This window comes from Eptesicus fuscus, chromosome 14, assembly GCF_027574615.1.
Source record: "Eptesicus fuscus isolate TK198812 chromosome 14, DD_ASM_mEF_20220401, whole genome shotgun sequence".
Classification (NCBI taxonomy): Eukaryota; Metazoa; Chordata; class Mammalia; order Chiroptera; family Vespertilionidae; genus Eptesicus; species Eptesicus fuscus.
In genome coordinates, this window is record NC_072486.1 from 53,794,857 (window position 1) to 53,818,105 (window position 23,249).

A 23,249-nucleotide genomic window follows, 5' to 3' on the forward strand; every position below is an offset into this window, starting at 1 on the left:
AGGCCCGGAAAGGCAATAAGAAACAAGGGGAAAATCATTCATCTGTTGACATTTTAGTTATTTATTCTCATCATGGTATTCATAGATAAAGTGACTACATGTAGATCTCATTCCTCGTCAGCAATAGATAGGTATTATTTGAGGATTATATCTCAAATTTAACTTGACTTAAAACTGCACATCCACTGTAGTACGTTATGTATCTGAGAACTTGTCCTTTTATTGAGCTTTTAGTTTGACAGTGCTCAGTGATAACTGTTTCAGAGAGGAGACTCAATTGAATGGCGTGACTTCACTTCAGGTGATTTTGAATATTTGATAAGTTAGGGGTTGAAGCTGAGGTTTAACCTAAATCTGTTTGCCTACTTAGCACTGTAAAGTAAATATAGTGTAATGTAAGTATAGGGAAAAAATGTTCAAACTATTTGATAGTTAACTTTTTAGTACTGTAAAGCCCTTCATTTAACAGAATTGTCTTGCCTTCTAAGTATAAAATAAAGTCTACTAGGTTTTAAACATATATAAAATTACATTAAAATAAAAAAATGGCATGTATTTGTTTTCTATTTTAGATAGGTTAAGCATTGCTATATTTACAGTGTCCTGTAGGACATAGTAATACTGATTATGTTTCCCAGGGTGACGATGCAGTGGTGTGCAAGCAACACCTCATGATTTTACAGGAAGTTTGTAAAATTTATCCCAATTGGGAACTCATTCCACAGACACTAATATGACTGATTTTTGCTTCATAAACTACTAATATTTTCTTGAAGCAGAATATTAGAAGAGAAGACTACGAGGCAAGCAGAAATGTTTTGTCATAGTTAACCTGTCCCCCAATGACTGATCAGTTTTTCAAAATAGTAGACTTAGAATGTTAGGTATTACAGAGGTGAAAGGGAAAAGGCAGTCCCCCTCATTTTATGCATGAAGAAATGAAACTCAGAGCATATGGCAGTTTCTACAGACCAGTCTAGTGCATTTTTGTATTGTGAGCTGCACACAAGAAATCATTGGCATATGTAAACATACAAGTTTTCACACTCAGTATTAATTATGCAGCTCTGTCTTAATTACTTTCTTTCCTTTAAAACCATCCTCCTTTTCAAAAGTTCCAGTTGGACTTAAAAATTAAGGATATAGGAAGACTCTTTGTCTAAGCTATATATTTTTGTTTAGGGCTCTATTGATGTAACTTTTAAGCCCAATAATAAGACTATAACTTTTTTCTGCAGGTGGTGACAAAGTGATAGATGTCATTGATGTGGCAAGGCAGGCAGACAGCAAAATGACACTTCACAATTATGTTAAATACTTCATGAATCCTAACAGACCAAAAGTGTTAAATGTGATCAGCCTTGAATTTTCAGATACAAAGTGAGTAGTTCTGGACATTTTGGGTTAGCCTTCTGAGTGTTAGCTAAATGTAGTTAAATGCTAAATTTATTTTAGTAAGAAACATAGTTGTGACTTCTTAAGCGCTCCAGTGATAGCAGCATTGTAAATTTTGCTTTGGCATCCTCAGAGAATATTTAGAAATACAATGGGTTTTAAACTTGAAGTATTGTTGTTAACTTTGATTTCCAGTTAATCTCTTGGTTTGGGTTGAGATGGGAGATGCCATTTTAAGAAGTTTTAATTTGTGGTGTGTGTGTGTGTGTGTGTGTGTGTGTGTGTGTGTGTGTGTGTGTGTGTGTGTTTTTGTTTTTTAAAGGATGTCTGAATTGGTGGAGGTCCCTGACATAGCCAGAAAACTTTCCTGGGTGGAAAATTATTGGCCAGATGATTCAGTCTTTCCCAAGCCATTTGTTCAGAAATACTGCTTAATGGGAGTTCAAGACAGCTACACAGATTTCCACATTGACTTTGGTGGAACTTCAGTTTGGTACCATGTCCTCTGGGTAAGATTGGGGTATTTCTTTGTTCTCTTATTGATAAAAATATATATTAGTAGTCCTATTTTTCCAGGGGTGCATTCATTTGCTGAAAATGACTTTTTTTTTTTTTGCTTAATAATCTATTTTAATATTTTTAAACATTTTATTTTGGAATAATTATACTTTGACAGAAAGTTGTAAAAACAATATACAGGGAGGCCCTGTATACTCTTTACACAGTTTATCCCAGTGGTATCATCCTGTATAACTAAAGTACAATATCAAACCAGGAAATTGATAACAGTATAATCCACAGAGTTTATTCACATTTCACCAGTTGAAAATGACATTTTAAAGAGGGAAGTATTTGTACTTTTTAAGTAGGATCTGTCATTTTACCTTTAAGTGTTATGATTTTTTAAATCCCAAGTAATAAAGGAGCTATGAGTTCTTAATTTATATTTAGATTCCCTTTTTTGGCCCATTATCTTATAAGTTGGTCTTTTGTAGCCTTTTGTCTCTTCCTCACCAATTATAACTTAATCCCGGTATCAGTACCTGAGAAGGAACAAAATTACAGTAATAGTAATTGCTTCTGACCTCAAGATTAGGCCAGGACAGCTAGTTGAGTAAGTCAGGAAGGTCCATAAAATATTAATTCTTCTTGGAAGCTTACTGGTATATTCACCTTGTTTTATCTGGTACTATACTATTCATAGGAGCATCTAGCCACATGTGGCTAAATTTTAAATAATTAAAATTAAATATAATTGAAAATTCAGCTCCTCACTTAAGAAACTGAATTTTAATACAAATGAACTGAATTTTAAATTAGTATTTTATGAATTAGTATTTTATGGCTTTCCTGACCATCACAGTAGCCATATGTGGCTTATGACTATTGTATTAGATAGCACAGATATAAGACATTTCCATCATTATAGGACATTGTGTTGGGCAGTGCTGATCTAGAACCAAATCTTTGTCTATATTAAATGCCTGTGCATCAGCAGTGCTCTGTACTATAGTATATGATGCCGTGTCCTTGAGCTCCTATTTTTTTTCTCCATGAGAAAGCCAAGGGTTAGTTCATTAAAGGAAGTTGATTTGCAGGCCTTTAAAAGTAATCATTATATTATAGATCTTAGGAGAAAGGTCAAAATTTTAGAAATGACTCTCTGTAACCTGGGGTCTATTAACGTGTATTTACTTCTATACCTTGAAAATGAGATCAGTAGGATGTTTGTGATTTTTTTTTACCTTCTTCTCATAACTATTTTGCCAATGCTACTTTATTGACTCCTTGTCATATTTGGTAGAGGGAGCTTTAGCTCTTGTGAAGATACTTGGTAAGGGCAATAGCTATTGATAAGGTATGTGAAGTATGTCTTTTTGTGCCTAAAAAATGTAATAATTATCTTATTTAATTTAGGTCATTGTATTGGGAAAGTGAATCAATGTAGGCCATCCTAAGAATGGCTTTTTCTTTTTAATAACTGTGCAATACTTCCTTTTAGGGTGAGAAGATTTTTTATTTGATAAAGCCAACAGATGAAAATTTGGCACTCTATGAGTCTTGGAGTTCATCTGTGACCCAGAGTGAGGTGTTCTTTGGAGATAAGGTGGATAAATGCTACAAATGTGTGGTAAAGCAGGGACATACCTTATTTGTTCCTACAGGTAAGGTTTTAATTCCATCCCTGCTGCCCATTGTTGATACTCAGTCACATAAAGTCAGCTTTTAATGAGAAACTCTGGCTTGAACATGTTTGGAAAGTAGCTTTGCATGACTTTGTGGTGTTTTATGTCATTTTCCATCATTTTGATTTTTGTTCAGATAAAGTTTACAGACTATAATATTCATCCTTTAAAGTGTACAAGTCAGTGGTTTTTACACTTGATTTTAGCCAAAAGACTGAGAAGCAATCAAGTCAGTGGTTTTTATTAGATTAATAAGGTTGTGCAACCTTACCACCATCTAATTCTAATTTCATCACCTCAAAAGGAAGTCCCATATCCGTTAAGAGTCACATCTCTATTCCCTCGTCTTTGAGCCCCTGGCAACTACTAGGTACTTTCAGTCTCTGGATTTGCCTAGTATGGACATATCATGCATATATGTAGAATATGTGGCCTTTTGTATCTAGCTTCTTTTTTAAAAAAAATATTTTTTTGTTGAGTTCAGAGAGGAAGGGAGAGGGAGAGAGCGACAGAAACATCAATGATGAGAGGGAATCGTCGATCGGCTGCCTCCTGCACGCCCCACACCAGGATTGAGCCCGCAACCTGGGCATGTGCCCCTGACCAGAATTGAACCCCAGACCCTTCCGTCTGCAGGCCAATGCTCTATCCACTGAGCCAAACCAGCCAGGGCGGTATCTAGCTTCCTTATTAGCATATTGTTTAGGTTCATCCTTATTGCAGCATGTCTGAGTATTTCATTAATATATATATATTTCAGAAAGGAAGGGAGAGGGAGAGGGAGATAGAAGCATCAGTGATGAGAGAGAATCATTGATTGGCTGCTTCCTGCATGCTCCCCACTGGTGATCGAGCCCACAACCCAGGCATGCGCCCTGACCTGGAATTGAACTGTGACCTCCTGGCTCATAGGTCAATGTTCAGTCACTGAGCCATGCCGGCTGGGCAGTACTTCACTACTTTTTATGGCTGATTAATATTTCATTGTACAGATACACCACATTTCATTTATCCATTTATTAGTTGATAGACATTTGAGTTGTTTCTACCTTTTGGCTATTATGCATTGTGATGCTTTTGATCACCTGTGTAAAAGTTTTGTGTGAGGTATTTCATTTCCCTTGGTTATATACCTAGTATGGAATTACTCGGCCATATGGTTGAATGACATTTAACTTTTTGAGGAACTGCCAAACTGTTTTCCAAATGGCTGCACCATTTTCACTCCCACCAGCAATGTACAATGTTTTCCATTTCTCCACATCCTCACCAACACTGTAATTATCTTTTTTGTTTTTGACATTTTAGTGGGTATGAAGTGGTGGTATCTCACTGTGGTTTTGATTTACATTTCCTTTATGAGTAACGATACTGAGCATTTTTCTTGTGCTTATTAGCCATTTGAATATCTATTTGGAAAAATGTTTATTGAAATCCTTTGCCCATTTTTAAGTTGGGTTGTCTTTTTATTGTTGAGTTGTAAGCATTCTTTACATACTGTATTCTGTATACTATACCCTTATCAGACATATAATTTGCAAATATTTTCTCTTATTCTGTGGGTTGTCATTTTACTTTCTTAATAATGTCCTTTGCATAAAATTTTAAAAAATTTGTTGAGGTTCCCTTTAACTGGTCAGCTCTACATTGCTATGAAAGGCCAAGCCAGTAGTGAGTCTGGGCTTTTTCCTGGGACAGTTAGGAGTATGTTTTGAGGGACCCGAGGAAGGAATTGAGTACCAGCCTTACCTGCAGCTCAAGTATCGTTATCACGCATGTCATTTTGAGGTGAAGAAGCCCTGAGGGGCAATCGGGGTCAGCGGGTGCCAAGTGATCAGGGCTGGCGCTGGGCACCGGCAGCAGGTGCAAGCGAGGCTGGCACCGGCAGCAGGTGCAAGTGCCAGGCGGGACTGTGGCACACGGGAGCAAAGCATTTTCAGTAACCACCAGAGGCTCACCCTGATGACAGCGACCGGTGCCCTGCCTTGGTCGGGCACCCCTGCTCACCTGCTCCACCATCCCTCCGCGGCTGATGCCCACCATGTTCCATGTGCGCCCCCTGATGGTCAGTGCACGTCATAGCGACTGGTTCAGTTGTCCTGCCGTTCGGTCTATTTGCATATTAGGGTTTTATATACACTGAGTGGCCAGATTATTATGATCTCTGAACGCATAATAATCTGGCCACTCAGTGTATATCCTATATAATAAAAGGCTAATTATGCAAATTGTCCCCTCGACCAGGAGTTCGACCAGCAGGCAGGCCGGCCAACCACCCATGTCCCCTCCTCCTGGCTAGGCTGGCCGGACCCCACCCATGCACGAATTCATGCACCGGGCCTCTAATACACACACACACACACACACACACACACACACACACACACATACACTTACACTGAGTGGCCAGATTATAATAATGCGTTCAGAGATCATAATAATCTGGCCACTCAGTGTATATACTAGAGGCCTGGTGCATGAAATTCGTGCACGGGAGTGGGAGGGTTCCCTCAGCCCAGCCTGCACACACTCCAATCTGGGACCACTTGGGGGATGTCTGACTGCCTGATCCCCAACTGCCCTCACTGCTGGCCTGTTCGCCCCACACAGCCTGCTGCTCAGTCATGTGGTCGTCCCTAACTACCCCCCTTGCTGGCCTGATCGCCCCATGCAGCCTGCTGCTCAGTCCTTTGGTCGTCCCTCACTAACCCCCCTGCTGGCTTGGTTGCCCCACGCAGTCTGTTTGGTCGTCCGTTCTGTTGTTTCGGTTGCGATGGTCGCTTAGGCTTTTATATATATAGATATATAGATAGATATATATACACTGAGTGGCCAGATTATTATGACCACCCCATCAGTACTTCATTGGGCCACCTTTTGCCTTCAATACCGCGGCGATTTTTCTTGGCATTGACTCCACGAGATGTTGAAAGGTGATGCGAGGAATCTGACACCATGCCTGATGAATAGCACTGTCCAGTTCTGTGAGATTTGATGGTTGTGGAACCAGCTGCCTGATGGCTCTTTTAACTTCGTCCCACAAATGCTCAATTGGATTGAGATCTGGTGATTGTGGGGGCCACCTAAGCAAGGTAAAGTCTCCCTCATGTTCTTGAAACCACCCCTGCACAACACGAGCAATCGTGGCATGGCACATTGTCTTGTTGGAAGAAGCCATCTCCATTGGGATACACCATCAACATGATAGGATGAACTTGATCAGCAACGATACTTAGGTATGTTGTGCTATTCAGACGTTGTTCCACACGAATTAAAGGGCCCAAATCATGCCAGGAAAACATGCCCCAAACCATAACACTGCCCCCACCAGCTTGAAGGGTTGTACTCATGCATGTGGGGTGCATGCTTTCATGCTGTTTCCGCGAAATTCTCACTCTGCCATCTGCATGATGCAACTGGAAACGTGATTCATCGGACCACATGACTTTTTTCCAATGCTCGACTGTCTAATCCTTGTGTTCCTGTGTGAATTGGAGACGTTTTATCTTGGTAACTGCAGACAGCAAAGGTGTTGGAACAGGCCTTCGGCTTCCATATCCCATATGATGCAGTGTATGGCTAATTTGCCTACAAATGTCAGTTGGTCATAATAATCTGGCCACTCAGTGTATATAATGGAGTTATAGTTTCTAGGCTCAGACAATTCATGGCAGATTTTGTACTAAATGAATGCCCAGCAGAAATTCCTAAGTCCTGAGTAGTGCAGGGCAATTTCTTACTGTGTAGAACTGACCTGCATTTTGCATCCCTGGCTCCCACTCACAAATTGGAGTGCCACTTGATCATTGTGACAATCAAAAGAAACCCCCAAACTTTTCCAAATGCCCTCTACAGGCAGTATGGCCTTTATGAAAACCACTGATCTATAGGATTTGTAGCTGACAGACTTCTAATTTGTTATTTCAGGGTCAAGCTCAAGGCTTTGTGCCTTTGAGCACACAAAAGAGCACCACTTGAAAGTCAATCTTGGAGAAGTTTTTTGATACTATATCACGGGCACAGTGAGCAATTAGAAGATGAAAAATGAGACCTGTTTTAACAGTTAATTTTTACATGCAAATGTGTATATTTATTTATACTCACATAAGTCCATGTTTAGGCTATGAACATTTCTTTCAAAAGCTAGGCATCATCTCTCAGAAATGTTTCTCTCTTTGAAAATACTTTTATGGGAAAATAAGACATCATTTGGATTGCCAACATTTATATTTATGGGACCAAAACCCTTCATAATGAAATGTGGGTAATCTACCTCTTCCTTCTTGGAGGCAGGTATCCGGTTGAGTTCCACTGATCCTCCTCTGCTTAGTCCCCCAGTACTCATTTCAGATACTAGGGAAGTGAAGTGCTTAGCCAGTCTCAATGGTCACTTAATGGAAATGTGCTTGTGTCATTCTAACCAGATTTGACTTGTCTCAGAGTAAAATCTTTAATATTAAGTTGGATTGTTTTTCCTTTAAACTACAAAGCAACAACCACAAAAGCCTTCACCTATCTTGTACCATGATTTTTTATCTAATTGGGTCAATGCATTTGTTTACTCAAACTCATCACAGAGCTGGTATATAATAAGCCTTCACTAAATATTAGAATGAATGAATCTATAGCTTTAATAGACATTAACTTTTCTAGCACTGGAGTATAAAGTAAATTGATGTTGATATTTTGTGTTTCTTATCTCACAGGTAGATATCACATTTGTTTGCTTTAAATACTGAGAAATCACTGATTAATATACTTTTAACCATTTCAGGGTGGATTCATGCTGTGCTCACTTCTCAGGACTGTATGGCTTTTGGGGGGAACTTTCTGCACAACCTTAACATTGGCATGCAGCTCAGGTTTGTGTCATCAGTATTTAAAGGATCTTTTGTCCTTTCTTTTAAACAGGATGTTGTTTCAAAAACTAAATTCAACAACGTGTTTTAATTGAGATCTCATGGAGATAGGCCCTGAGAAATTATTAAGAACAGGAACTATTAAAAAAATAGTTTTATTCATTTCAGAGAGGAATGGAGAGGGAGAGATAGAAACATCAATGATGAGAGAGAATCATTGATCGGCTGACTCCTGCACACCCACTACTGGGGATCAAGTCCGCAATCTGGGCATGTGCCTTTAATCGGAATCAAACCTGGGACCCCCTTCAGTCAGCAGTCCAACACTATCTGCTGAGCCAAATCAGCTAGGGCAAGATTAGGAACTTTTAACAAAAGTATTGTCTTAAAAAAATTTGTCGGGAGGATAGCTTGATGCATTTTAAATCTAAAATTAAAAAATTATTAAATTTGAGACTAAATATCTCCCCAACTTTCAAAATTGCATAAAAATATATGGGTTCTCCTTTGGCTGTTTTTACAATGAGGGAAATGAACTAAATCCAGTCAATCTCAGGTATAACTATGGTGCTGGGGAAAAGCAACCCTAAGTTCAGATGGCTGTCAGAACACCTGTAATTTTACATGGGGAAAGGATTAACAGCTCTTTCCCCTTCTGTGTGAGAAGGTGACCTTTAGCTAACTCTGTGCCTCTGGTCGCCTCTGGGGGGAGAATGTTACTAGGCAGCACTGCTTACAGTGAAATGACTCCTGGTTGATAAACCACATCAGGACTGGGAGAACTAGAGTACCTAGTAGGAAGCCATGTGTTTGGGCTTTCCTGAGTGTGGTGATCTTGTAGCTTGGTTTGCCCATGGGGACCCTGGAAGCTATGTGTCTGTGGAGTTACTACATGAAGTACTGGCCCTTACACGCATGAAGCTTTAAGTCAGGACAGCTCCCACACTGCCAGCTGTGAATCTTGTTTCTGTATACCTGAGCTGTCCCCAGAGGAAAAGTGGCTCCTGGATGTATGGATGGCTGCAAAGACTCGCACAGAAGACGAACACTGTGGCAAGCTGTGGTTCCTGTCTCCTCCCCTTGACCAGCGCCAAGTGTGGTCTTGAGCTTGAATGCTTGGTAGAAACTAAAGAAAAGCTCAGTTGGTTGTTCAATACATGGAGTTGACTTATAAACATAGTGTCTTATTTATTATAGTGGAACCCTTATGAAATTCCTTCTGTTAAGACAAGGATAAGAATCCCAAGGTCTGATCTTTTTGAAGACCAATGTAATTCTTCAGTATACTGTCAAATTTGTTAAGGTCTGACCTGGATAAGGTCATAATTCAGGCTTATCCAAATGTTGTATTATGTAATATACAGTACTTGATTGTTCTTACATGTCAGAGCCTGCTTATTTTATTTTCCTTAAGTTGGTTGCCTTCATTTAACTTTGAAATGCTAATATAAATACTAAATTTCTTAAATTGTGTTTATTCAGGTGTTATGAGATGGAAAAAAGGCTAAAAACACCAGATCTTTTCAAATTCCCTTTCTTTGAAGCCATATGTTGGTTTGTAGCCAAAAACTTGCTGGAAACCCTGAAAGGTAATTAATAATCTGTCCATCTTGCAGTGTGATATGAAACATGCTGTTTGTAAATTCACTAAAAGCCAGTGATAGCGACCCTTTTTTAGTATGGTGTTGCTGTTGTTCCTATGTTATTTTTTTTGAATGCATGATTTCCCCTGACCAAGAACCTTTTTAACAAATTAGAGTCTCTAGTCCAGTGGTCGCCAACCTTTTGGACCTCATGGACCACCAGTGGTCCGTAGGTCACCAGTTGGCGACCACTGCGACCTTAAAAAGCAGATTTATGAAGAGCTGCATCAGAACAGGTAATGTTGAAAATATTCATTTCACCTGGGACTCTAGTGGCCTGTACACACTGTCAGGCATGTAAAAGTGCCTCGCCTGCAAGAATGCAGTTTAAGCCAAGATATTATGTAATAATAGAGGCCCGGTGCATGGATTCGTGCACTGATGGGGTCCCTCGGCCTGGCCTGTGCCCTTTCACAATCCGGGACCCCTCGGGGGATGTCAGACTGCTGTTTTCGGCCCGATCCCTGCAGGCCAGGCTGAGGGACCCCACTGGTGCACGAATCCGTACACCGGGCCTCTAGTATGCATATATTTGGTTAATCTCTTCCCGCCCTCTCCCTCCCCCCTTCCTTCTGAGATTCATCAGTCTGTTCCATGTTTCCATGCCTGTGTGTTGAGCATCTGCCCCCTGGTGGTCAATGTGCATCATAGCTACTGGTCAAACGGTCACTTAGGCTTTTATATATATAGATTATATATATAGATGTGTTCCCAAATATTTGCTTTTAAAATTCCAGGGCATAATTTTCATGTCTTGAGAGAATGAGGTAGTGCCTGTGCCATTACCATTTTATGCTCACTATGCTGGCCAGTGTAAGGCACCTGTTAGTACAAACCAACTGGATGTCAGGCTGAATCTAGTTGAAGAAAAATATTTGGGGTTTTGTTGGGGGGAAGGAGAGGTTGTTACTTATCCCTTTATTTAAACTTGAAAGCTACCTTTTTTATGTGGAATTTCAGATTGGGTGTTTTATCTTTTGGCTTAAAAATCTTTGAGCAGTCAAATTGGAAATTGCATATCACATTTCCCTTTATCCTTTTTTTTCCTTTTCATTCAGTTGTGCCCTTGAGAATACAATTCATCTGTTTTTATGTCGTTTAACTTGTCCAGTCCATTTGCAAATAGTGCTACTATTATAATTAACTTCCAGAAGAAACAGATATAAGCAGATTAAACAGGAGCCCATGGATGAGGAAGAACAGGTGCTCTCTGCACCAGATCAGTCTCTGCTCCAGAAACAACTCCTTATCCTGAGTCTGACTCGTCCTGTGTTTTCAGGTGTTTTTGGTGGCTGCAGGAATGTCACAATGGACTGTTTCTAGGAAAATTCTAGACATTGAAGTTCATAGTCTCATATGCAAGTAGAACCCTAGATATATATATATATATATATACACACACATATACATACACACACACACACACACACACACACACACACACACACACACTTATAGATGTTCTTGTTTTCTGGAAATAAAACCCAGTAACAACACTCCAGATTAGAGAAATCAAATTAAGAATTTATTTGAAAGGTAAAATCTTGCTGTTCTTGCAGTCACAAGCTGCAGATTGTTTAGTCTGAGAATGGATTAGCCTTTATTTTAGTCCATTGAGAGTTCAGAACTATTGAGATCTGATTAGAAAACATAATCCTATACATTAAAAAAAAAGATTAGTATAAAAGTGTATTTGCAGGTCAGGTTTTAAAGTGTTTTCATTTCATCTGCCAGATCAGAACTGGATACCTGGCATGACTAGTGTATCCCACTGAGGATAGCGCCAAAGGACCATTATACCAGTGCCACATCCTACACATTCATCCTGGAATCAGGATTGGTGATCTTTTTTTTTTTTTTTTTTTTTTTCTTTTTTTTTATTTATTTATTTTTTATTTTTTTAAATATTTTTATTGAGGTATTATATGTGTACATATCTTACTATTACCCCCCACCCCACACCCACACATGCCCTCCCCCCCCAGAGTTTTGCGTCCATTGTTTATGCTTATATGCATGCATACAAGTCCTTCGTTTGATTTCATAACTCCCCCACCTTTCCAAACTTTCCCCCTGTACTTTGAAAGTCTGTTTGATGCTTTACTGACTCTGTATCTATCTTTTTGTTCACCACTTTATAATGTTCTTTACTATCCCTAAATGAGTGAGATCATGTGGTATTTTTCTTTCATTGACTGGCTTATTTCACTTAGCATAATGTTCTCCAATTCCATCCAGGTTGCTGCAAATGATGAGAATTCCTTCTTTTTTATGGCAGCATAGTATTCCATTGTGTAGATGTACCACAGTTTTCCGATCCAGTCATCTGCTGATGGGCACCTAGGCTGTTTCCAAATCTTAGCTATTGTAAATTGTGCTGCTATGAACATAGTGGTGCATATATCCTTTCTGATTGGTGTTTCTAGTTTCTTCGGATATATTCCCAGGAGTGGGATTACTGGGTCAAATGGGAGTTCCATTTTCAGTTTTTTGAGGAAACTCCATACTGTTCTCCACAGTGGCTGCACCAGTCTGCATTCCCACCAGCAGTGCACGAGGGTTCCTTTTTCTCCGCATCCTCGCCAACACTTGTTGTTTGTTGATTTGTTGATGATAGCCATTCTGACAGGTGTGAGATGGTACCTCATTGTTGTTTTGATTTGCATCTCTCGGATAATAAGTGACTTTGAACATGTTTTCATGTGTCTCTTGGCCTTCCTTCTGTCTTCTTTTGAAAATATTCTGTTTAGGTCTGTTGCCCATTTTTTTATTGGATCATTTATCTTCCTCTTATTAAGTTGCATAAGCTGCCTGTAGATGTTGGAGATTAAACCTTTATCAGTGATAGCATTTGCAAATATGTTTTCCCATGCGGTGGGCTTTCTTGTTGTTTTGTTGATGGTTTCTTTTGCTGTAAAAAAGCTTTTTATTTTGATGTAGTCCCATTTGTTAATTTTCTCTTTAGCTTCCATTGCCCTAGGGGCAGTGTCAGTGAAGAAGTTCTTTTGGCATATGTCTGAGATTTTGTTGCCTGTGGAGTCCTCTAGTATTTTTATGGTTTCCCGTCTTATGTTTAAGTCCTGTATCCATTTTGAGTTTATTTTTGTGTATGGTGTAAGTTGGTGATCTAGTTTCATTTTTTTGCATGTATCTGTCCAGTTTACCCAACACCATTTATTGAAGAGACTGTCTTGACTCCATTGTATGTTCATGCCTCCTTTGTCAAATATTAATTGAGCATAGTGGTTTGGGTCGATATCTGGGTTCTCTATTCTGTTCCATTGATCAATATGTCTGTTCTTGTGCCAGTACCAGGCTGTTTTGAGAACAGTGGCTTTGTAATACAGCTTGAAATCTGGTATTGAGATCCCACCTACTTTATTCTTCTTTCTGAGGATTGCTGAGGCTAGTCGGGGTCTTTTTTTATTCCAGATGAATTTTTGGAGAGTTCTTTCTAGGTCTGTGAAATATGCTGTTGGTATTTTGATGGGGAGTGCATTGAATCTGTAGATTGCTTTGGGTAGTATGGACATTTTAATGATGTTGATTCTACCAATCCAGGAACATGGTATGTTCTTCCATCTGTTTACGTCTTCCTCTATCTCTTTTTTCAGTGTCCTGTAGTTTTCTGCGTATAGGTCTTTTACCTCCTTAGTTAAGTTTATTCCTAGGTATCTTAATTTTTTTGGTGCGATGGTAAATGGGATTGCTTTTTTAGTCTCTCTTTCTGTAAGTTCATTATTGGTGTATAGAAAAGCCATAGATTTCTTGGCGTTAATTTTGTATCCCGCTACATTGCCGAATTCATTTATTAAGTCTATTAGTTTTTTGATGGAATCTTTTGGGTTTTTTATGTACAATATCATGTCATCTGCAAATAAGGACAGCTTCACTTCTTCTTTTCCAATTTGGATGCCTCTTATTTCTTCTTCTTGCCTAATTGCGATAGCTAATACTTCCAGTACTATGTCAAACAGGAGTGGTGAGAGTGGGCATCCCTGTCTTGTTCCTGTTCTTAGGGGAAATGGTTTTAGTTTTTGCCCATTGAGTATGATGTTTGCTGTGGGTTTATCATAAATAGCTTTTATTATGTTGAGGTACGAGCCTTCTATTCCCACCTTGTTGAGAGTTTTTATCAAGAAAGGGTGTTGGATTTTGTCAAATGCTTTTTCTGCATCTATTGATATGACTATGTGATTTTTATCTCTCAATTTGTTTATGTGATGTATCACGTTTATTGATTTGCGGATATTGTACCATCCTTGCATTCCTGGAATAAATCCTACTTGGTCATGGTGTATTATCTTTCTGATGTACTGCTGGAGCCGATTTGCTAGAATTTTGTTGAGGATTTTGGCATCAATGTTCATGAGGGATATTGGCCTGTAATTCTCTTTCATTGAGTTGTCTTTATCTGGTTTTGGTATTAGGGTGATGCTGGCTTCATAGAAGGAGCCTGGAAGTGTTCCTTCCTCTTGAATTTTTTGGAATAGTCTGAGGAGGATAGGTTTTAGTTCTTCCTTGAAAGTTTGATAAAACTCTCCTGTGAAGCCATCTGGCCCCGGGCTTTTGTTTGCCGGAAGCTTTTTGATGACTGCTTCAATTTCTTCCATAGTTACTGGCATGTTGAGCTGTTTAGAATCTTCCTGATTAAGTTTTGGAAGGTTGTATTTTTCTAGGAATATGTCGATTTCCTCTAGGTTGTCCAGTTTGTTGGAATAGAGTTGTTCGTAGTATTTTGTAACAATCCTTTGTATCTCAGCGGGATCTGTTGTTATTTCACCTCTTTCATTTCTGATTTTGTTTATTTGGGTCCTCTCTCTTTGCTTCTTGGTGAGCCTGGCTAGAGGTCCATCAATCTTGTTTATCCTTTCAAAGAACCAGCTCTTGGTTTTGTTGATCTTTTGTATTGTTTCTTTGGTTTCTATGTCGTTTATCTCCGCTCTGATCTTTATTATTTCTTTCCTTCTGCTTACACTGGGCTTATCTTGTTGCTCTCTCTCTAACTCTTTGAGTTGTTGGGTTAGGTAATTTATTACCATTGTTTCTTGTTTTTTGAAGTAGGCTTGTAGAGCTATGAACTTCCCTCTCAGGACTGCTTTCATTGTGTCCCATAGATTTTGGATTGTTGTGTTTTCATTGTCGTTTGTTGCCATGATGTTTTTTATTTCTTCCTTGATGTCTTTGGTAACCCAGTCATGGTTTAATAACATGCTGTTTAGTCTCCAAGTATTTGATTTCTTTGGGTTGTTTTTATTGTAGTTGATTTCCAGTTTTATGCCACTGTGATCTGAGAAGATACTTGATATGATTTCTATCTTCTTGAATTTGTAGAGACTTTGCCTATGTCCTAACATATGGTCTATCTTTGAAAATGACCCATGTGCACTTGAGAAGAATGTATATTCTGTGGCTTTGGGGTGAAATGTTCTGAAGATGTCGATTAATTCCATCTGTTCTAGTGAGTCATTTAGGTTTGATGTTTCTTTGCTGATGTTTAGTTTAGAGGATTTGTCCAATGGTGATAGTGGGGTATTGAAGTCTCCTACTATGATTGTATTACTGTCAATCTCTCCTTTGATATCTTCCAGGAGTTTTTTAATGTATCTTGGTGCTCCTGTATTGGGTGCATATATGTTTACCAGAGTTATTTCTTCTTGTTGGATTTCTCCCTTTAGTATTATGAAGTGGCCTTCATTATCTCTTGTTATGTCCTTCACTTTGAGATCTAATTTGTCAGATATAAGTATTGCAACCCCAGCTTTTTTTTCATTTCCATTTGCCTGGAAAACCTTTTTCCATCCCTTTACTCTCAGTCTGTATGCATCCTTTTTTTTGAGGTGGGTTTCCTGTAGACAGCAGATATCTGGGTTTTGTTTTCTTATCCAGTCTGTTACCCTGTGTCTTTTGATTGGGGCATTCAATCCATTTACATTTAAAGTTATTATTGATAGGTACTTATTTGACGCCATTTTTATTCTATACCCCTGTGTACCTTCTTTGCTTCCTATTTCTTTCTTTTTTTTTTTTTTTTTTTTACAGCAGACCCTTTAGCATTTCTTTCATTGCTGGTTTGGTGGTGATAAACTCCCTTAGTCCTTTTTTGTCTGTGAAGCTCCTGATTTCACCTTCAATTTTGATTGATAGCCTTGCTGGGTATAGTATTCTTGGATTTAGACCCTTCCTTTGCATGACTTGGTATATTTCATTCCATTCCCTTCTGGCCTGATGAGTTTCTGTTGAGAAATCAGTTGCTAGTCTGATGGGGGTTCCTTTGTATGTAACTGTCTGTCTCTCTCTGGCCGCTTGTAAGATTCTTACTTTGTCGTTGGTGTTTGCCAACTTAACTATAATGTGCCTTGGCGTCGGTCTTTTGGGGTTCATTTTGCTTGGAACTCTGTGAGCTTCTTGGATTTGTGTGGGTTTTTTCTTCCCTATATCAGGGAAGTTTTCTGTTATTATTTCTTCAAACAGGTTTTCTATTCCTTGCTCAGTTTCCTTTCCTTCTGGCACCCCTATTATCCTGATGTTGTTTTGTTTTGTATTGTCCCGAAGTTCCCTTACGCTCTCCTCAATCTTTCTAATTTTTGTTTCTAGAAGCTGTTGTAATTGGGTATTTTTTTCCATCTTGTCTTCTAGCTCACTTATGCGGTCCTCTGCTTCATCTAGTCTACTCTTGATGCTTTCTATTGAGTTCTTTACAGCAGCAATGTCATTTTTCATTTCTTCTTGGTTCTTCTTCATTTCTTCTTGGTTCTTACTCATATTGTCGAATTTGTCTTCCATCCTTTTCAGCCACCCTATGATCATTTCTCTGAATTCTTTCTCTGATAGGTTGTTTGCCTCTAAATCGTTTACTTCCTTTTCTGGTGATGCCTGTTTCTCTTTCCTGTGGGGGCTGTTTCTTTGTCTCCCCATGGTCTCTCTTCTCCGGATGTCTGGTTATATAGATTTCTCTCTCTGGCGTTGATTTAAAGGTATAAAATACAACACAACCAGGCACAACAGACAAGGCACTGAACAGAATTGTATTCACGATATTAATAACCTCCAATAAAGGTAACCACCAGAGAAAGACAAATTAGGGAATAGGAGTGGAAGAGGGAGAGTAAAAAGAAAGAACAACAACGAAAAAACAAAACAAAACAAAACAAAAAAAACAACGAGTGTGAATCTGAACTTGGGAAAAGAGCAGAAAGAAAGAAAAGAAAAAGAAATAACAGAAAAGAAAAATAAAAGAAAAAAAAAAGTAAGAGAGACAAGAATGATACTAAGAGAGAAAAGGGGAACAAACTATATATATGGGGAGTAAACTCCACTAGAACAACCACTATTCCCAGCAAATTCCAGCAACACGAGCCTGGAGATTAATACAAACTGCAACAGCAGCTAATATCAAGTGAGGCAAGGGAAAACAAAAGTAAAAAACAAACAAAAACAAAGCAAACAAAAGAACCAACCAAACCAACAAAAAGAATAATCAAAACAATCTCATAAAAAAGCATAAAAATTCAATCTAATCAACATTCAAGCAAACAACAACAAAAGGCCCGAGAGAAAAATAATTTTTTTAAGGTAGCGTAGAGAGAGGTTTGTATGGATTTGGAGCAGGGGGTTGGGAATTAGATAATATAAGTAGGGTGAAGTTTTAGCAGGGAGTAAACTGAAAAAGTAGGGAAAATCTAAAGCCAGAAAGGGTTAAGATAAACTGGGGACCAAAATGGGAAAGGTTGGGAGGAGAGTGATGGCATAATGTTAGCTTTGAGATAGGGTAAAACGATTGTAAGGGAAAGATGCAAATCGAATGTAGGACACTAATCCAAAAAAAAAAGAAAGAGAAAATCAAATGACATTAAAAAAAAAAAAAGTAAAATAATAGTAATAATAGTGTTGATTGAAAATAAAAATGTAATAATTAAAAAGGTGAAAATCGAGTGAGGAAAAAGAAAAAAAATTAGTTTCTTAAGTAAAAGATGCAAAAAATGAAAATAAAAAAATATGAGAATAAAAAATTTTAAAAATTGAAAAAAGAATTGAAAATTAAAAAATAGGAAGACTAAAATGTGCAGTAGCGGCTGTCATTCACTTCCTCTATTATTCTGTTTGGTACGCCTTTTTCCCAGTCTGGGCGGTATTTCAGTTCAGCTTCATTCCAGGGCTCCTCAGTGTTGGAAGCCAGTCCTGCTTTTTAAGCCAGCCGTGTCTTAATTTCTCGTATTTATTTTTAATTACACCAGAGACAATTAGCGTTTCAGCCCCTGGGTGGCAGTGTTTCTGAATTGACTTCCGGGCCTCTCTAGCTCTTTTTTCTTTCTTTTTTTTTTTTTTTCCCCCTCTATGGCACTCACTACTGGTTTGTGGAGGTATGCGCCTCAGAGCTGCCTCTCTGATGGTCACACGCAGCTCTGGTCCCCAGGTTCCGAAAAAACACCTTCCCCCTGCAGTCTTTCAGGGTTTCCGCCTGGGTTTACCTCTGTATTGGGCTTAGCAATCAGAGTCGGAAAGAGCCCAGGTGTGCGGACCGTGGGTCTGTGCCCCAGACTAAGGAGCCTGCACTCCTTTGAAAATTCTTAGTCTGACCCTCCTCGTCAGATTAAAATGAGTTGCTTTCAAGAGGTCACTTCTGTTAGCAGCTCAGAAGACACCCCTCCTCATTCACGGATCAGGGCAGTTCCAACTGCCTCCGATTTTTCTAGGCACAGACCTCCCGGCTCCTGCCGGTCCTGCGGTCCTGCGGCTGCCGCGCTTCCCTCACCCAGCGCTTCCCTCACCCACCGCGGGGATTAGAAACCGCCCCTCATTTCAGGCGAAATCTGACCTTTCCGTGGTGCAGTGAAGAGTTTCTTTGAATCCGAATGTTTGCGCTGATAGGGGACCGGTGGTCTGGTGCTCCCAGCAGCTCAGTGTTTGCAGTTGTCGCGGAAAGTCAGGTTTCCACGAAAATCCTCCTTTCCTTGCAAGATGGCGAGGCGCCCGGCGAGCCCGCAGCTCCAGGAGGGGACCCAGCCCCTGTGGGTGCTGCGCGGTCAGAGGAACACTGCCCAGCACTCCCCCGCCTTCTCCTGGAGTTTAGCTGTCCCTTGGCTTGCCCACATACACTCCCTCTGCGAGCCTCTGCTGCTCCGACTCTCCGCCCCAGGAACAGACTCCAAACCCGACTATTCCGTCGCCATTTTCTCTCCTCTCCAGGATTGGTGATCTTGTTACCCCACCTTATATTGTGCTTTCATCCCTGACCTTTGAACTTTCCATTGTGGCCTGTTATTTGCCAGCTCTTAGACTGTTATAGGCTTATATGATAGGTTAAACGAGGGAGGGTTGTATGAAACTCTTAACTAAATTTAGTGTCAGTAATAATAAAACAGTGACCAATTTGGGGTTTATTTAAGTAAATTAGCCACAGGGCAGAAGTAGAAATCTTTCACTTTTGCTTCAACTTACCTGAGTTGTAGACCACATCTAATGTATTTTATATGAATTTTAAATAATCAATTTGGTTTAAAAACCCAGAAAAGACTGGGTTTGTGGGTGCAGGTGTATATTTACAATAGTGAATTATTTCATGCCCATAGTGAAGTGTATGGATCACACATTGCCTACACATACACTCTCGTACAGTTTAAAGAATTATAAGTCTGTCACTCAGGGTGAGCAGAAACAGCCTTGCCAGTATCCTAGTCATGCTCCTTCTTTTTCCCATTGCACCCTCTCTTCCCTTCAAGAGAGAACCTATTATCCTGACCTTTGGGATAATCCTTTTTTCTGCTTTATCACCTATGTCATAAACTAAAATCATTTAATTTCTAGACATCATATGACTAGCTTCATACTGACATTTTTTGTGACCTGTTTTTTAAGTGTCACTGTACTAAATGCTCAAGTTAAAAGAAAGCTCATTATGTTTGTGAGCTTTCTTTTAACTTGAGCATTTAGTACAATGACACTTAATGTAATTCTGTGTTTTTTCTTTTTTTTCTTTTTCAATCAGTTGTTTATTAACCTTTTCCCTTTCTGTTATTTTGGAAGTTATGCAGTTTGATATTTATTGGTTACTCAAAATGTAAAGTTGATTCATTTATCTTTGGAACACTCAACTCCTTTCCCTGCCTCTTCCATCCCCACAGAACTGAGAGAAGATGGTTTCCAGCCTCAGACTTACCTAGTACAGGGCGTGAAAGCACTGCATACCGCTTTAAAATTGTGGATGAAAAAAGAAGTAAGTAGTTTTCCTTGGTGAAATAATTGTTATTTTTCATATGGTAAGTTTAGGAAAATGGAGTCCTCAAGCTGTGTGGCAAGAGTAGCCACAGTAGAAGGACAAGAAACCATGCTTTAAATCCAACCTTCATTTTATGTACAGCAATACAATCATTTTATGTACAGCAATACAAATGGTTTTGTTTCTGTGAGAATTAAGGACCTCAGTATTTCTTTAAGCTGGAAAAGAAAGTAATTCAAGTATACCTAGGGTACTGACTAAGAAATGAACATGTAAATGTAGACTAATAACTGAGCTCTCATTGTGTGCCAACCACTGTGCTTAGTCCTCATAGCCATAAACTAATTTAATCTTCAAAGCAACTATATTAAGTCTGGGTGCTGTTAAAATCCCCATTTACATGTGGGGAAGCTGAGGTTTAAGGAATTTAAGTAACTTGCCCAAGAGACCCAGTGGAGGTAGGATTTAAATCTAGGTCCCTGCGATTGCAAAGCTGATGCTCTTATCCCTCTGCTAGACTTAGGGGAAACATGAAAGAAAGGAAAGCGGGGTTCAGGCAGGAGCTTTCCATTTTTCACTAAAATGTGGTCTAGTTGTTGCATTTGAATTTTTCCTTCTCTAAGAGGTCGTCCCAGATCTCCTTTTGGAGTTGGTATGTCCTTCTCTTATGCTTCCACTGCACGTTTCTTGTGCCAGTGGACTAGGATTATTTCAGTGCCTGTGTTGCCCCTTACAAATTCTTATGTATTATGAATTAATTGTTACTTTTAATTAGTTACTTTACTAATTATAGTAGTCTTTTGAAGTACAAGGTTACTACTCAATATAAAGCAAAATTCACTATGAGACCAGTCCATCTTTATCTCAATCTAAGAGGATTTTATAAATTAATACAGATCTCCTTAGAAGATCTTTTAATAAAGATACCTTAGAAGGTATCACACCAACCACATGCACTCTGAGTCCTGGCTTATTATATTTAGCTGTGTCTATAAAATCTGGAGAACCCAAAAATTGGCTTAATAAGTTTTGTACATATTAAAGTATAACTAACTTTGGTGGTTTTGTCTTTGTTAATTCAAATACAGCTTGTATCTGAACATGCCTTTGAAATCCCAGACAATGTTAGACCTGGACATCTTATTAAAGAACTTTCTAAAGTAATTCGAGCAATAGAGGTAAGAGTACAAACTGTCATCTAAACTCATCTACACTCTTGGTTATTATCTGCTTTGAGAAACAAATAGATCTGCCACCACACTACAAACATCTGAAAGCTCTTACTTCCCAGGTTCAAGGAATTTTTTAAAAAAAGAATGAGCTGTCTTAGAAACAGTTTCCAGTTCCCAGGTTCCTAAAGTCCTAGAGAGAAATTTAGAGGGTTGTGTCATGATGAAATAATAAGGAAGTTATTTCAGGTTACTCCAAAAATAAAAAATACAGAATTAAAAAACCTTTCTGATCCGGTTCATTTCAGCTGTGCATTTTTAGTGATTAGAAAAAGAGAGGAAATGTAAGGTGAGTGAGTAGAGCTAGGTGAAGCTGGGTTGAAAAGAGGAAGATATTAGTGGGGTGGGACAAGGAGAGCTGCTCGATTGGAAATATTAGAACAAGTTGGTTAAGCAAATGCCCTTTGATAAAAGCCCACAGAATCTGAGATTAGGTGTTTTAATTAATCATTTAGGAGCTATTTTAGGTATCAGAGAAAGGGGGTTTTAATTACACTAATTTAAGAAGGTGATTCTCTTAATGTTTAGCTTGAACTGAAAGGAAATTAAGTGGAGGAATGGAGGCTAACTCAATTTAACAGCTCAGATTATGTCTGTGTTTGGGGAATGGAAAGCGGGGTACAGCTAAGAAATATTAAAAGGATTTGATATCCTTGGCTAGAATAGTTCATGTAATTCTCAATATATTCAGATAGAGTAGAAAAACATTTTTAAATATATTTTTATTGATTTCAGAGAGAAGGGGAGAGGGAGAGAGAGATAGAAACATCAGTGATGAGAGAGAATCATTGATTGGCTCCTTCCTGCACTCCCCCTATTGGGGATCGAGGCTACAACCCGGGCCTGTGCCCTGGACCAGAATCAAACTCAGGCCCTTCAGTCTGCAGGCTGATGCTCTATCCACTGAGCTGAACCAGTTAGGGCGAAAATCTTTTTATTTTCTTCTTCTTTTTTTTTTTAATTTTTAAAGATGACAGTAATTGCATATAGATTTTTAATCAAAAGTCACATATATATATGCAAATATATAGCTATATAAATCTCATATGACAACAACCCAAAGTAAGAACGATGTTGGTCTATATGAAAAACTATAAATCTTTACTTTGGGAAGTAAAAATACTTGAAAAATACTTGAATGAAATTTCATTTCTGAAATATGTCAACTTCAAATTAATATTATAAATTTTAAGTGGTAAAATATACCTGAAAGAATAATTGGACAAAAATAGCAAACATCGTGTTTTTTTTTCAATTGAAGTGTAGGGAGTACAGAAGACAGCAAGATGGCTAGTAGAAAATGTGCAAGGAAAATATACAGGTATTTCACTAAAGAAGAAATAAGAATGGCCATTCCAATAAAAGTATGAAAAATAATCTCAATATATGAAAAAGTATTTAATCACATTTTGCCAAATAACTTATGATTTCATATGATTATTTATGAAGTTGGCAAAAATTAAATTCCATTGTCTATCCTTGATAGTAGGAGTACAGATTAGTTTATGCTTTCTAAATGGCATGTCCCTTCACCTAGCAGTTTCACTTTAATCTAATAAAATAAATAAGAGGATTCCAGTTGAACTTGGAAGATTAAACATATGTGCTTACCACTATTACTGCTTGGGACCAAAATGATAGAAAAAGAATTTAAAAAAAGACATCTCTAAGGACAAAGAGAATAATAGAGATGAAGATTCCAATGAAATTTTGGAAGC

General features: G+C 38.6%; 1 protein-coding gene across 1 annotated transcript in view; it reads left to right on the forward strand.

Moving 5' to 3' along the window:
- The window catches only part of KDM7A (lysine demethylase 7A), a 100,364-nt gene that overhangs the window by 57,906 nt on the left and 19,209 nt on the right, over nt 1–23,249 (forward strand). Inside the window, exons 5-11 of the mRNA XM_054725991.1 lie at nt 1,239–1,380; nt 1,718–1,904; nt 3,398–3,560; nt 8,356–8,443; nt 9,923–10,029; nt 20,208–20,299; nt 21,391–21,480. Of these exons, the coding sequence (XP_054581966.1) occupies nt 1,239–1,380; nt 1,718–1,904; nt 3,398–3,560; nt 8,356–8,443; nt 9,923–10,029; nt 20,208–20,299; nt 21,391–21,480 (869 nt within the window). The remainder of the gene's footprint in view (nt 1–1,238; nt 1,381–1,717; nt 1,905–3,397; nt 3,561–8,355; nt 8,444–9,922; nt 10,030–20,207; nt 20,300–21,390; nt 21,481–23,249) is intronic.